Source organism: Crocuta crocuta, unplaced genomic scaffold (assembly GCF_008692635.1).
Source record: "Crocuta crocuta isolate KB4526 unplaced genomic scaffold, BGI_CrCroc_1.0 scaffold229, whole genome shotgun sequence".
NCBI classification, from domain to species: Eukaryota; Metazoa; Chordata; class Mammalia; order Carnivora; family Hyaenidae; genus Crocuta; species Crocuta crocuta.
In genome coordinates, this window is record NW_027536464.1 from 3,813,991 (window position 1) to 3,826,955 (window position 12,965).

Here is a 12,965-nt window from a genome sequence, read left to right on the forward strand (position 1 = left end):
GAGGGAACTGAGAGCCCCATAGTGTAGAGGGGTCCATCGGTTACCTGCTGGAGTGGAAAACTGCACTCCCAACCCCAGCCCTCCGCCAGCTCCTGCCTCACTGGCTCGCTGGGCTGCCAGTGCTCTGTCCTGAGGTGGCTTCCTGCCTCTCGGGAACACAGGAAGCCAACATTGTTGGGATCTAAATGGCCTTTTCCTCCTGGCCTCGGCTCGGAAAATGAGCACATAGCCTCGCTGTGCACCTGACCCCAGCAATAAGCGCCCACGCCCCCAGTGGGCCTCAGCTTCTTCCCCAGCTCACAGAGACACTGGTCCAGCCACCCACCTGCCCACCAGGCCCCATAGTCCTTCCCTGCCCTGCTGATCTCCATGGCCTGGCTTGGAGGTGTGTGGTGGTTTATATTATGTGTCAACCTGGGTAGGCCATGGTACCCGGATAGTTGTTCGACATTATTCAGGTTGTTTCTATAAACGGGTTTTTTAATGGATAAGATTAACATTTAAACCAGGAGACTTTGAGTAAAGTAACATTAACTTCCATGATGTGGTGGGCCTCGTCCAACCAGATGAAGGCCTGAATGAAACAAAGACCTCCCCCAAGCAAGAAGAAATTCTGCCAGCAGACTAGTCTAGAACTTGAACTGCAGTTCTTCCCTGGGTCTCCCGCCTAACAACCTGCCCTGAAGATTTTGGACTTGGAAGCCTCTACAATTGCATAAACCAATTTCTTAGAATAAACTACCTACCTATCTCTATGCATCCATCAACTACCCACCTCCCTATCCATCCATCCAGACATGCATCCTGTTGATTCTGTTTCTCTGGAGAACCCCAACTAATACAAGGGATAGTCGGAGGTATGGGCACCATGCGGCTTTGAAGTTGAACCAAGAAGAAACTTCTAGATCATCCCATCCAGTGCTTTTGAAACTTTCATGCACATGGACTCCTAAGATACTGGTTAAGGGGCNAATGCTCGCTCTGTACCGGGCTCTGTTCTGAGTACAAGGTATGTCATTTCATCCCCAAAGTAACCCGAGGAGGGAGGTGTGCTATGTGTCTCATTTGAAAGGATGGGTAACTGAGGTTGGGAGAGGTGACGTGATCTGCCTAAGCTCTCACATGTAAGGGGTAGAGCTGGGATATGAATCCAGGACGCCTGGGCTAAGTGCAAAACCACCATCCATTCTGCCTCCTGAAACACTTAACTTCTGCAGCCAGAGCTGTTCTCATGAAACAGGCAGGGGCTCCAGAGGCCCAGCCCCTCAAGCCTTCCCTTGGATTTCTCCTTCTCCCTACCTTCCAGGCCCCTAAAAGCATCTCAAAAAAAAAAAAAAAGAAAGAAAAGAAAAGAAAAGAAAAGAAAAATCCAGTTCCTCTGGATAACAGTTTAGAGCCTCTAATCCAGTCCAATCCCTCTTTTAGAGAAAGGGAAAGTCAGGCCCAGAGAGGTTAAGTGTCTCACCCAAGCTCACACAGTCAGGCAGTAGCAAGCCCCAACTAGAACCCAGGGTCTCCCCGTCTCCCCATCCTAGAACCCAGGCTGCCTCCAATGACTGCAAAGAGGTCCTCAGACACAGGGTAGGAGGTGGCATCCCCAGTGCAGGAACAGAGGAGAAGGAGCTCCCTGAAACAATGTTTCCCAAAATCCAACCAGCAAGGGCTTCTGAGTAGGCTTGTCCCATAGAGAGGAGAATTGTCTTCCTGGGTACATTGCCCTTCCAGGGAAACAGCCGGTGCCTTCCCCTGCCTTCCAGGCTGATCGGTGGCATTGGGAAGGGAAGGACTCTAAGTCTAGGCCCACATCCAGGCCCAGATGGCAGTCCTTGGGCTCTGGAGCTGGCATTTTGATCTCTCCTCTTGGGTTTCAGCCTAGCAGACAGCCAGGGCCCTTTAGCAAGGCCCTAAGCTCCCTAGAGCACTGTCCCCAAGGACTTATGGGAAACCCCCCATTTGACCTGAGGAACTCATCATACACATCCCTCCAGACCCAGCCTGCTTAGCCTTCCCTGATGAAGCCTGATAGGAAAATCTCTGCTAAGTCGGAGATAACACTTCACACACACCCCTGTGTCAGCCGAGCCACATGTTTTGTGGTCGTCTGATGGCATGTCTGTCTTCCCGGGTCACAGCCCAGAGGGGCATCAGTTCACGACTGCCGGGTGGACGTCCCTGTGGATGCAGCAGATGAAGGGACAGGCTACACTGCGAGAGCTATTTAGCCTGTACAGACCCCAGCGGGGGAGTTTTCCAGGCCCGCCCACTGGCCGGGCTCAGGGAGCATTCTTGGTTCAGCCCCTTCTCTTCAGAAGGAAACTGTGAGCGGCAGGGCCAGAAAGAGTGCCTGGACCACTAACAAAGGCCCGGGGGCCTCCTCTCCTCCCACTGTCTCATCCATCCGCCTCCCTCATAGGGAGCCTTAGACCCCAACACTGGCTTTCGCTTTACAGCCACACACAGAACCTCAGTGTTTCTTGCGGTTCCCCCAAGAGACGCAGGGCAGGGTTTATTATTAACCCCATGGGACACAGAAGGAAACAGGCTCAGCGAAGGAGAAGACTGGCAATGGTCTCACGGGGACCTCTCTGCCCGTGTATGAGTCACACTTGTGCCCAAATGTCCTGCCACCTTAGTTCTTTGTCTGCATCATCCATCATTGAGTCTCCGGGTCCAGAACTAGACCCCAGCTTCCTTGACTCCTTTCCCCGCCCCCATCTCCCACCCCAATCCCCTCAGCCGTATTATGTTAAGCAGTGAAATGCGGAAGGCAGGGAGCATAAGAAGTAAGAATGCCAAGCTACAGAGCAGGCCCGCTGGAGGGAGACAGGACAGACGCCCCCGATCTAGGAAAGCATCCTCACTGCCCGTGCCTGTACCTGGAGTTCCCTCAGCACTGCAAGGAGGCTGAATTCAGAGCCTCGATGGCCCACCATCACCCTCAGTCACCAATCCAAAGAGTGACCATGTTGTCACCCCAGACTCAAAGACCTAAAAAGGAACCAAAGAGTACCGCAAACCCTTTGGGTAGCGCTTGGCGAACAAAACATGACCTGGAATTTAGTCCACAGTCAGCGCCTTAGCTGGGGAACAACCTGTACAACCACAGCTGGGGACAGAAGATGGATGGGTGGGTGGGTGGGTGGATGAATGGATGGATGGATAAGGGGGTCTGTGCCCCTTCTGGTTCCAAAGCACAGAGAGTTGGTCCCGTCCTGTATTTCTCACCAGTAAGCCCAGTGGCCCCAACCCTGTCCCCAGGCCTGGTGACCCAAACCCTCTCGCTGAGAATGCACATCATAGCCTCCTGTACAGTTGGGAGTCTTCAATCCTCCCTTGCTGGGCCCGGCCCCGGCCCTCCACGGCCCAGTCCTGACACCTGGTGGTGTCTCTGGACTGCAGTCCTGGCCTTCTTCCCACTTCTCAATAACTCATTCAGAGCTGCCAAACCAGCCTGGCAGCCCCCTGGCCACCTGCCCTCCACTCCGGCTCACACCGGCCAGGCCAGGCTCCGAACCAGGTAAAACCCAGGTCTCACCTTGGGGGCCTTCTCTTCCCATGGGGTCACATCCCCTCCTCAACCCAGGCCTTCAGCCAGGTCAACTGGGGAACCTAGGACCACAGACTATTACAGAATGTGCGGCCAGAGATGTGCCCAAGGTCAGACACTGAGTGCCAGACTTCCTTCTACCCCATCCCTGTTCTGCCTCCTATCAGAGGGCGCTGGCCGTCCCTGGGGTGAAAGGAAGGCACACTAGCGAAGGAAACAAGGAACCGGTTGGGGGGTATAGAGCCTTAGGAGCTAACTTCTGCAGGTTCACGCGGCGGGGTCCGGTGGGGGCGGTGACGCATGCAAAATACAAAGCCCCGCCCCCAGCAATTCCCGCCTAACTCCTCCCAACTCCCACCTTAATCAGCCACCCGTCCCAGCCAGACCTCTTGGGAGGAGGGCGCCACCATGAGGCTGATTTTGGTACTGCAAAAGTCCCTGTTGGCCCCCTAAATTCCTTCTGGGTGTCCCAGCTCTTCAGTCAAGGACCATTAACCTCTGCCCTTTGCGCATAGCAGGACGTGCCTCGAATGCCTCCGCGTGCACGTTCGCACACACTCACACATTCCCTTCCACCCACTCCCCCCTTCAACATGCCGCTGAAAATCCTTGTCTAGGAAGACTCCACCCCCTCCACCCCCACCCCCATCTCCCACCCCCTGCAGAGAGCACACCGCCAACAACCCCAATCGGACCCAGCCAGCTGTGTGCCTTCGCAAGAGACCTAACCACTCCGAGCCTTGGTTTCCTCACGTGTAAACTGAGCGTGACACTAGTACCTCCCGGATGCTGTGACCCTGCAGGAGATCCTTGAGAGTGCTTTCATACTAAGTCATTGCTCCCTAGACTCTGACACCCAGCTTCCCAGCCCCGCTGAGACTCCGGCGGGGGGGGGGGGGGGGGGGAGTCCAGGTAGAGCCCTGTGTGAGTAAAGACCCTCCCGGGGCGAGAAGGAGCGAGCCCCTTTGGCATGTTTGACTCACTTGGCATATTCTGGAACTGAGCCAGGGTGCGTATGGACTTGGGGCACAGGGCAGATGGCTCAGAGAGCTGGCAAGGTGGGGTCCTGCTGGGCCACCACCACAGGAAGGAGTCAGAGCTTTGTCTGGAGGGGAGTGGGGGCTCCCAGAACTTTACCCGGGGAGCTGACATCACTAGGTCTACGTGGAGGCCCGCTTGGAGCTGGTGAGGACGGTGAATTGGAGACGGCGGGTCAGGAAGCCAAGAGCCGAAGTTGGCCCTCCAGGTGACAGGTGCTGCCAGCCCAAATTGGAGAGGCTCAGTGATCCAAACTACACTGGGGGCCCTGGCAACGGGAGGTTGGGGGCGGGGGCAGGAGAAGAAGGCCTCTATCTGGTAGGGCCACTGGGGAGGGTGTTAGTCACTGTCACTGAGACTGCACACACGGGGCCCCTGCTGATTTTACTGTGTGATCTGGGCCAAGACACTGTCCTCGCCGGCAACAGTGACAGCCAAATCCCAGGCTATTTTAGAAGCACGTAAGAATAGTGATTGAAAGAGCCCAGCAGCCGCCAGGCTCGAGCCCAAGTCTCCTTCGGGGGCTCTTACGCTCCACGCTCCTCCCTAGCTTCAGCGTCTTTCTCAGTGCCAGGCACACACCTCCCACACGCCGTCCGCATGCCTTGACCAGCCACACCCTGCACATACAGCCTCCACACACTCCGTACTCACCAAGCACACACCATCCACCTGCCACACACCACTAGCCATACACGTGCCACATGCCATCCACATGCCTTCTTCATGCCATCCACACGCATACCGGCCGTCCACGCACAAGCTACCTGCTGTTTCCACGCCACCTGTGTGTGCCATCCACACACACCCACAAGCTTGCCATCTGGTGTGCTCAGGACTCCAAGGACATCCGCTCCGGCCCCAGGCCACCTCGTTCCCACAACAGCACGCTCCCCCTCCCCCATAGCCTGAGCAGCTACTCACCTTTGCAGGTGCAACCCTCCCGGGTGATGACCTGTCGGCAGATGCCACAGGGCTTCACCTTCTTGAAAGTCTTCACCTTGAAGTGGTGAGTCTTGGGGGCCTCCAGGTCCTCTGGCTGTGGGGGGAGAGGCATAGTGATCAGGCCTGGGCAGAAGCCCAGGAAAGGAGGTGGAGGGGACTAAGGAAGAAGTGGACAAGCACTGAGGAAGAGAAATGAGACCCTCGTCAGGGAAAAGGTGCCCCAGGAAAGAGAAAGCTGAGTGTGACCCAGGCTCCCACACTTGGGGGGAGGGGGGTCGCATACTGGGACACTGATTTTAAGTGGATTGCTCAGTACGGTTTCACACGCATACACCATAGAACCACACCCGGGAGGCTGTCTCATGGCCGTCCCAGTCAATAGCCCCCTAAGGTAAGTACTGTGGTGACTTCTATCACCAAAGAGGCATTTTGCCAGAGCTTTAAGCTTCCCTGTGCAGTTTCTATCACTCAGGATTAATCCGTGGGGCTCATCCACACGGACGCACAGGGCAGCAGCACTGCGTTTGCATTGCTGCAGCCAATTCTTTTCTCTGTTCTACTGGTGACGGTCCTCAGCCTTCTTACCCACGTCCCCAGCATGCCATGTCCCTCCATTCTCTCACACCCCCTCCCCACCACCTCCTGCCACAGCCTGGGCTACTTCCATCTTTATCTTTATTTTTGGTGCTTTGCATTATGAAAACATGGATATGTTAAACCTTTTTATTTATTTTTTTACTTTTTTAATTTTTTTTTTAATATTTTTATTTATTTCTAGGAGAGAGAGAGAGAAAGACAGCGTGAGCAGGGGAGGGTCAGAGAGAGAGGGAGATACAGACTCTGAAACAGGCTCCAGGCTCTGAGCTGGCAGTCAGCACAGAGCCCGATGCGGGGCTCGAACCCACGAACCGCGAGATCATGACCTAAGCAAAAGTCGGATGCCTAACCGACTAAGCCACCCAGGCGCCCCTTAATGTTTATTTTTGAGAGAGAGCAACAGAGCATGAGCAGGGAAGGGGCACAAAGAGAGGGAGACACAGAATCTGGAGTAGCTCCAAGCTGTGAGCTGTCAGCACAGAGCCTGACACGGGGCTCGAACTCACTAATGGCCAGATCATAACCTGAGCCCAAGTTGGATGACTGAGCCATGCGGGTCCCCCTTTCCTTATTTGTTTATTTATTTATTTTTAAATAGGTTCCACACCCAGCATGGACCCCAACATGGGGCTTCAACTCACGACCCTGAGATCAAGACCTGAACTGAAATCAAGAGTCGGATGTTTAACCAACTGAGTCACTCAGGGGCCCCTGAAATCTCCTTTTTAAAACTACACCACCACACACATGAGATGAAGGGCAGGCTGGCAGTCCAAGCCTTCACTGTGTCTGACCTGCCACGAGCCCCGGGCCAGTCACCATCCCTCCCCCCCACTACCACAGGCCTCAGTTTCCCACTCCAGATAGCACAGGGTTGGGCACCACACCCTCAAACTCTGACAGTCTGTCCTTTGCAACCACATATGGGGAACACACTCTAAGCCGCAGAGCCCTGCACCCACACTGCTTAGGACCCCTCCTCCTGTCTACAGCCCTCAGCCCAGGCCCGGGCTGGGGGAGCTCCCCGTTATGAGGACACAGGAGAAGCCACCAGAGCCCGAAGGCATCATGCCTCTCCAGAGCCCCACACCCCGGTGTCCAGCCTGGTGCACTTCCTGGCTTTGGCAGCAGGGGCCAGCAGAGCACACACATCGGCAGCTCGCTCGCCCAGGCACAAGGCTCCCTGCCACCCATCTGCACACACACACAGCCACACACGGAAACACAATCGATGGCCGACCCCGCAGTCCCAGGGAAGGGTTCTTATCGTCCAAGTCTGGCTCCTTGTGCCCTGCTCCAGAGCCTCCAAGCTCCGGGGTAGGAGGGGGCGACTGGTGTGTTCAGAGGAGGAAGGGTACCAGCGTTCCGCAAAGCCAGCAGGTCCGGGACTCCTCTCTGAAGACCCTGCAGTGGTGAGTCCTGGGGGCAGAGCGAGGCTGAGCCATGAGAGACGCAGAGAGAAAACCAGACAAAATGAGAGAGACACAGAAATCCAGAGAGACAACGAGGCAAAGAGATAGAGATGGGGGGCAAAGACTGAGACAGAAAGACAGAGTCGGAGAGATAGAGCGACAAAGATAAAGACAGAGACAGAGAAAGATGGAAAAAAGCAACAGAGAGTCAGAGAGGAAGAAAAGAAGACAGAGATAAGACAGAGACAAAGGCAGAGACGATCGAGCACACATAGAGAATAAGAGAAACAGATAGAAACAAACAGAGACTATAAAGGGAACCAGAGAATCAAAGGGGCAGACAGACAAAGGGACACAGAAGCCAGCTTGAATGGGCCCCCAAACGCTAACTCTGGGAAGACTTGAGCATCACAATACAGATGATAGTAGTGGCCTAAATGAGCCCATGCTGATATGCGAAATAAGTGAAAAGATTCAAAGTGTGATGCGAAACTGGAATACTTAACAAATCTCAAAGCACCTCACCACACTACACTTCCAAATTACAAAGGGGAAAAAGTCACCCCTTCCCCCACCCCAGACTCCACATTAATCAAATGATCAAAGCGAATATCAGTAATGGGATGAATGGAAATCGCACACCTCGGAGGACATGGCAGACCATCGCTTCTGCCATTTTCCTGCCGAAGAGACACAAGCTGAATCTAATTGTGAAGAAACATCAGACCAACCCAAATCGAGGCACAGTCTACCAATTAAATGGCTTGTAATCATCAAAAGTGACAAGGTCACAGAAGGCAAGGAAAGATGGAGGAGATTTCCAGACTGATAGAGTCTGAGGAGATAAAATGGTCCAAAGCAACGGCTGATTCTGAACTGGATTCTTCCCAAGCCCATAAAGGACGTCACTGGGACACATGGCCACATTTCAGTGGGGTCTGAGGAGGGCACAGTAGTCATGTACCCATGTCAGGTCCCAGAATTTGATGTCTGTGTTGGCTTAGGGGGGTGAAAGTCCCTGTAGGAAATCAGGAAAGCATGTATGCCAACAGGGCATTAAGTCAGCAACTTACTCTCAAACAGCTCAGGAAAAAAAGTTCATTGCACTGTATCTGCAACTTATCTGAAGTTTGAGACTGTCTCAAAATCCAGAGACAGGCAGATAGAGACAGCAGGGAGGCAGGATGAAGCAGAGACAAAGCCAGGGCAGAAGTGGAAAGAGCAGGGGAAGGCGGAGCCCAGAGCGGTGCCGGGAGCCCAGCAGTGCCCCCTGGTGGCTAAGCCCAGCAGCCGGGCCTGGGTTCTGATACTCTAGGGTTCTGGGTCTTAGAAGCTGTGCTTCCAGCTTCTGCTGAGGGTGGGGGCAGGACAGGACAAGGCACTGTCCTCCTCTGGGCCTCATTCAGTGTCCCCCAGCCCACAAGGAGGGGCAGCTGAGCCCCCTCCACTCTGAGGTCTCACCTCCCCTGTTTTCTCCTCTCAGCCCCTGGCTGGCGGCCTTCCAGACAATCTCTGTCATAGACATTCCAGGGAGGGGGCCCAGCCCAATGTCAAATGCAGCAGCCCAGCCCTGGGCTGGGGGGGTGGGGGTGGAGGGAGGATCAGGAAGGGGAACTGGGGTTCAATTTAAGGCCTGTCTGGGGAGGCAGGCAGGAAGCCCTAAAGCCTAGTCTTTTCAGGCTTTTTCAGACTCTAGCCACCTCCTAAACCTGCCCCTCCCACCCCACTGAGTTGAGCAGAGCGCCCCCATTCCAACTTATCCCCCAGACTTCTCCGCCTACACCCCAAATCCAGCCCTTCCCCCACAGCCCGCAGAAGGAGACTTTCTCCTCAAAGTACACTTGAACAGTGGAATCTCCCACAAGAGGGTCCTGGCTGCCCAGTGAACACATGGGGAGCAGGCGGAGCCTTCCAGACTGACAGGCAACCGCCCAGACTTCTCCCCTGGGCCCTGGGCCTGCCTGCTCTGCCTGCCCAAACTCATAAATGTGAGTTTACAAAATGTGTCCCCGCACGGGCTCGGCTCGGAGAGCAGGAACGGGGTTTCAGATACTCTCTCCGGCCTCACCCGCGGCCTCTCCAAGCAGCCTGTGGGCAATGGCCCAGCACACTCCTGGCCCTCACCTCCTCCCCATTCTGGCTCTCGGCTCAAGGAGTACTGGGATGGGAATCTAGGGACCTGCTGTCCAGGCTGGTGACCTTAAGAACATCAGTGACCTTCTCTGGCGCTCACAGTCTCCAGATGAAAGTGACGGGCTTGGTCAAGATAGTCTGAGTATAGACAGAGCAGGGGAAACAATGGGCCAGTTTGAGATTTTGAGATGAAAGAGGAATGGAGGGCAGGACACGATCATGGTGACACAGAGAGAGGTCTCAGGAAACACCACGGCTCCATGAGAGGCTAGGGAACCCAGCTGGGAGGGAGGAGGCCAGCCTGGCCAGCCTGAGGCAAGTGGCCATAGGCTGTGACCTCTACTCTACAGCACTGGCTTGCCTGGCTATAGAATGGGCGTCTGGCAGTTTCATTGGAAGAGTCACCCACGCAGGTGTGAAGATTCCCCAGTTTGTTGGAGGAGAAAGTCTAGGGTGGGTGAGCCTTACATCCTCAAATATCTGAAGGAGCTGGCAATGTAAGATGGACCAGACGTGATCTATGAAGTCACTGAAAACAAAACAAAACTCGGTGGGGGGCAGGCAGAAGCCACAAGGACACAAGATTAGACTCCAGGGGGTATAAGAACTTCCTAAGGACCGTATGTTAAAATCCAGACAAAGAAAAAACATGGGGGGTCTGGTCCCTACGGTGCCTTCCCCCAGAGTTACTCTGCAGATACAGGCAGAAGATGGGAATGAGCCCACGAAGTGCAGAATTCTGTTCAGGGGTAACCACTTGCTAGTACAATGCTCATCATTTTTCCTGACAAGTGGCAGACAGGCTCACAAAGCACCCCCACGCTTCCTAGCAGGATTAGCTTCTAGAGGCCCTGGGGGACACTGGGGGACCGCAGCAGGAGCCCCCTGGTCTCTCTAACACCCACTTCCCTCAAGAGGCAGTGCCCAGAAAAGAGAAGGGGTCTTAGCTCGGAAGTCATTCTTCCCCACTCTCTAAGCCCAGGGCCCCGCCCCTGTGACAAGCCCACCCAGCATCACAGGGCTTCCTTGGGCCTCAGGGGGATCCTCTCCTTCCCTCCCTCCATTCAGCCAAGTTTGCCAGCCCTTGATGTCCCAGCCAGAGGGGCGTGGCACATCTGGCTGGGACAGTTTGGCAGAGTCCTGGCCCTGGGGTGGGAAAGGCTGTCGGTCCCTCCCTACCCCATGGGGGCAGAGTGTGATGGGGTGGGGGTGGGGAGTGAAAGGGGACTGACAGCCCTAGGGGTCCTCCAGCTCAGGAGTTCCTGTCCCCTCCCCAAGAAACTTCCCCAGCCCTTCCCCCACTAGGTCCCCTGTGCCCTGAAGCTAGGAGCCCTGGAGGATGTGGCCGGAGGGCGGCATCTGCGGGCCAGTGAGCCTTGGGGGAAAGAGTCACCAAAAAGCAGGGCTAGGGCAGTCCTTGCCCTGCCTCCTGCCCCCACCCCCCACCACTCCACATCTGGTCGTCTAGTGTTTGGACACCAGTACCTGGCTGGCATCAGCTGTGATTTCTGTGGAGGAGACTCAGACTCCCCAAGGAGCCACAGGCTGGCATCTGGGAGACCCAGGTCACCTCAAGTGCCAAACTTCCCCCAACCCCACTTGCTTTCGCATACACACCAAAGTTCCTTACCCAACCCCCCCCCCACCCACAGTCTGCTAGCCAGCTAATGACCTGACAGCGTTCTTGGTCTCCTAGGCGGAAAACTCTGAGTCACCCCCAACTCCTGGCCCTCCACCCTCCAACCCAACCAGCTGCCAGACTCTGAATTTTGCTTCCTGAACACTCCTGCACTTTCTGATTCCAGGACCAATGCCCTATTGAGGAAAGAACTTGTCACTTCTAGCCAGGGCTAGTGCAACAGTCTCCTGGGCCCCTGATGCGGGGCCCCGCCTCCCCACACAGCCTCTATGCAGCCTCTAAGGAGCACAGCTCTACGAGGTCACTGATGCCCCCACTAGCCCCAAAATGCTACCATGCCTACCCATGCATCTGAGACGAAACCTGGGCTCCCTCAAGCCAGCAGGGGAAGCAGCCTTCGTCCATACCCAGCCCACCCTGCCACCTCAGTCCCTGACTCCCTGCCCTGTGTCCACCTCTGAGCCTCTGCTCTGCAGTTCCCACTTCCCAAAATGCCCTTCCTCCCTCCTCAGCTGGCCAAGCTTCTAGGCATCAGTCCTCACCCTTGCTGCCCCCCTCAAGGCCTCATTCAAACCTCATCCCCTCAGGGAGATTTTCCCAGATACCCTCGCCCACCCACCACCATCTCAGATTCAGCCTCTCCACTGCTGTCTTCTTTTTGTGTTTTGAAAAGTGTAAAAGTGCTGGAAAAAATGAGCATGCTTGTTCCATCGCCGTGATTCACCATCTGTTAAGGATGTGCCACTGTTGTCCGCGCTCCCTCTCTGTCTCTCTGCCCCTACACAAGTCCCCCTATATTCTCACATGCAGGGAATTCCACACCAACCCGGCACTATTATCTAATATTTAATTCATATTCTAATTTCCCTTTATGCCCCATTACCATCCCTCGGAGCTGGGTCAGCTGGGTTTGTTTCTCTCTTGCACTCGGGATCCAGGCAGAGGCTGCGCTACATTGAGTTGCTGGGTTTCTTTCATCTCCTTTCATCTGGACACATTACTCCTCCTTTTGATTCCCGTCTTTCGAAGACTCTAGGCTGTTTTGCAGGAGGTCCCTCCGTTTGGATTTGTCAGCTCACTTCTTCAGGATTCAGTTCAGGNTTTGTTTTCTTGGGACTGTCTAGGATTGTGCAATCCGCCTGTCCCTCCCCTCCCCTGTTAGCAAGGTGCCCCCAGGCAAGTGCTTTAACCCCTGTCTGCCTCACTTCAGTTAAATGGGCTGATAAGAGTCACCACCCAGAGCTTGTGAGACAAAGCCTGGGAGAGGCCACAGGAACCGTACCCAGCACAGAATAAGCGCTCCCCAGGCTTGGGCTACGGTTCACACTCACGTTGTCTGTCACTCGTGTGTGCGCGCGCATGCGCTAGAGTAGCCCACCAGGTACATGTGTCTGCCGGTACTTCTGCTCCATGTCCCCCGTGTCCTGGGGCAATGGGATCCCTAAACTAATCTGAAGGAGCAAATCAAATGGAGTGGATGCCTGGCCTCAGTTCCCCATGTAACTGTACCCCCCTCCCACTGACCTGCCCTCGGGGAGAGGACACAGGTCACCCCCTTCACCAGCCACAGATGCCAGGCTGAGAAGAAAGCTCTTTGACTCCGAGTAGCCCTGCACCATCTCCGTGGAGGGCGGAGGGCAGAGGGCGGCACTGA

General features: G+C 55.2%; 1 protein-coding gene across 1 annotated transcript in view; it reads right to left on the reverse strand.

Annotated features, from left to right (window-relative positions):
* Nucleotides 1–12,232, reverse strand: part of TNS1 (tensin 1) — a 189,647-nt gene extending 177,415 nt beyond the window's left edge. Inside the window, exons 1-2 of the mRNA XM_077748685.1 lie at nt 12,195–12,232; nt 5,510–5,624 (exon numbers count right to left, since the gene is read on the reverse strand). Coding sequence (XP_077604811.1) covers nt 5,510–5,624; nt 12,195–12,197 — 118 coding nt within the window. The 5' untranslated portion in view covers nt 12,198–12,232. The remainder of the gene's footprint in view (nt 1–5,509; nt 5,625–12,194) is intronic.
* Nucleotides 12,233–12,965: the final 733 nt, after the last annotated feature.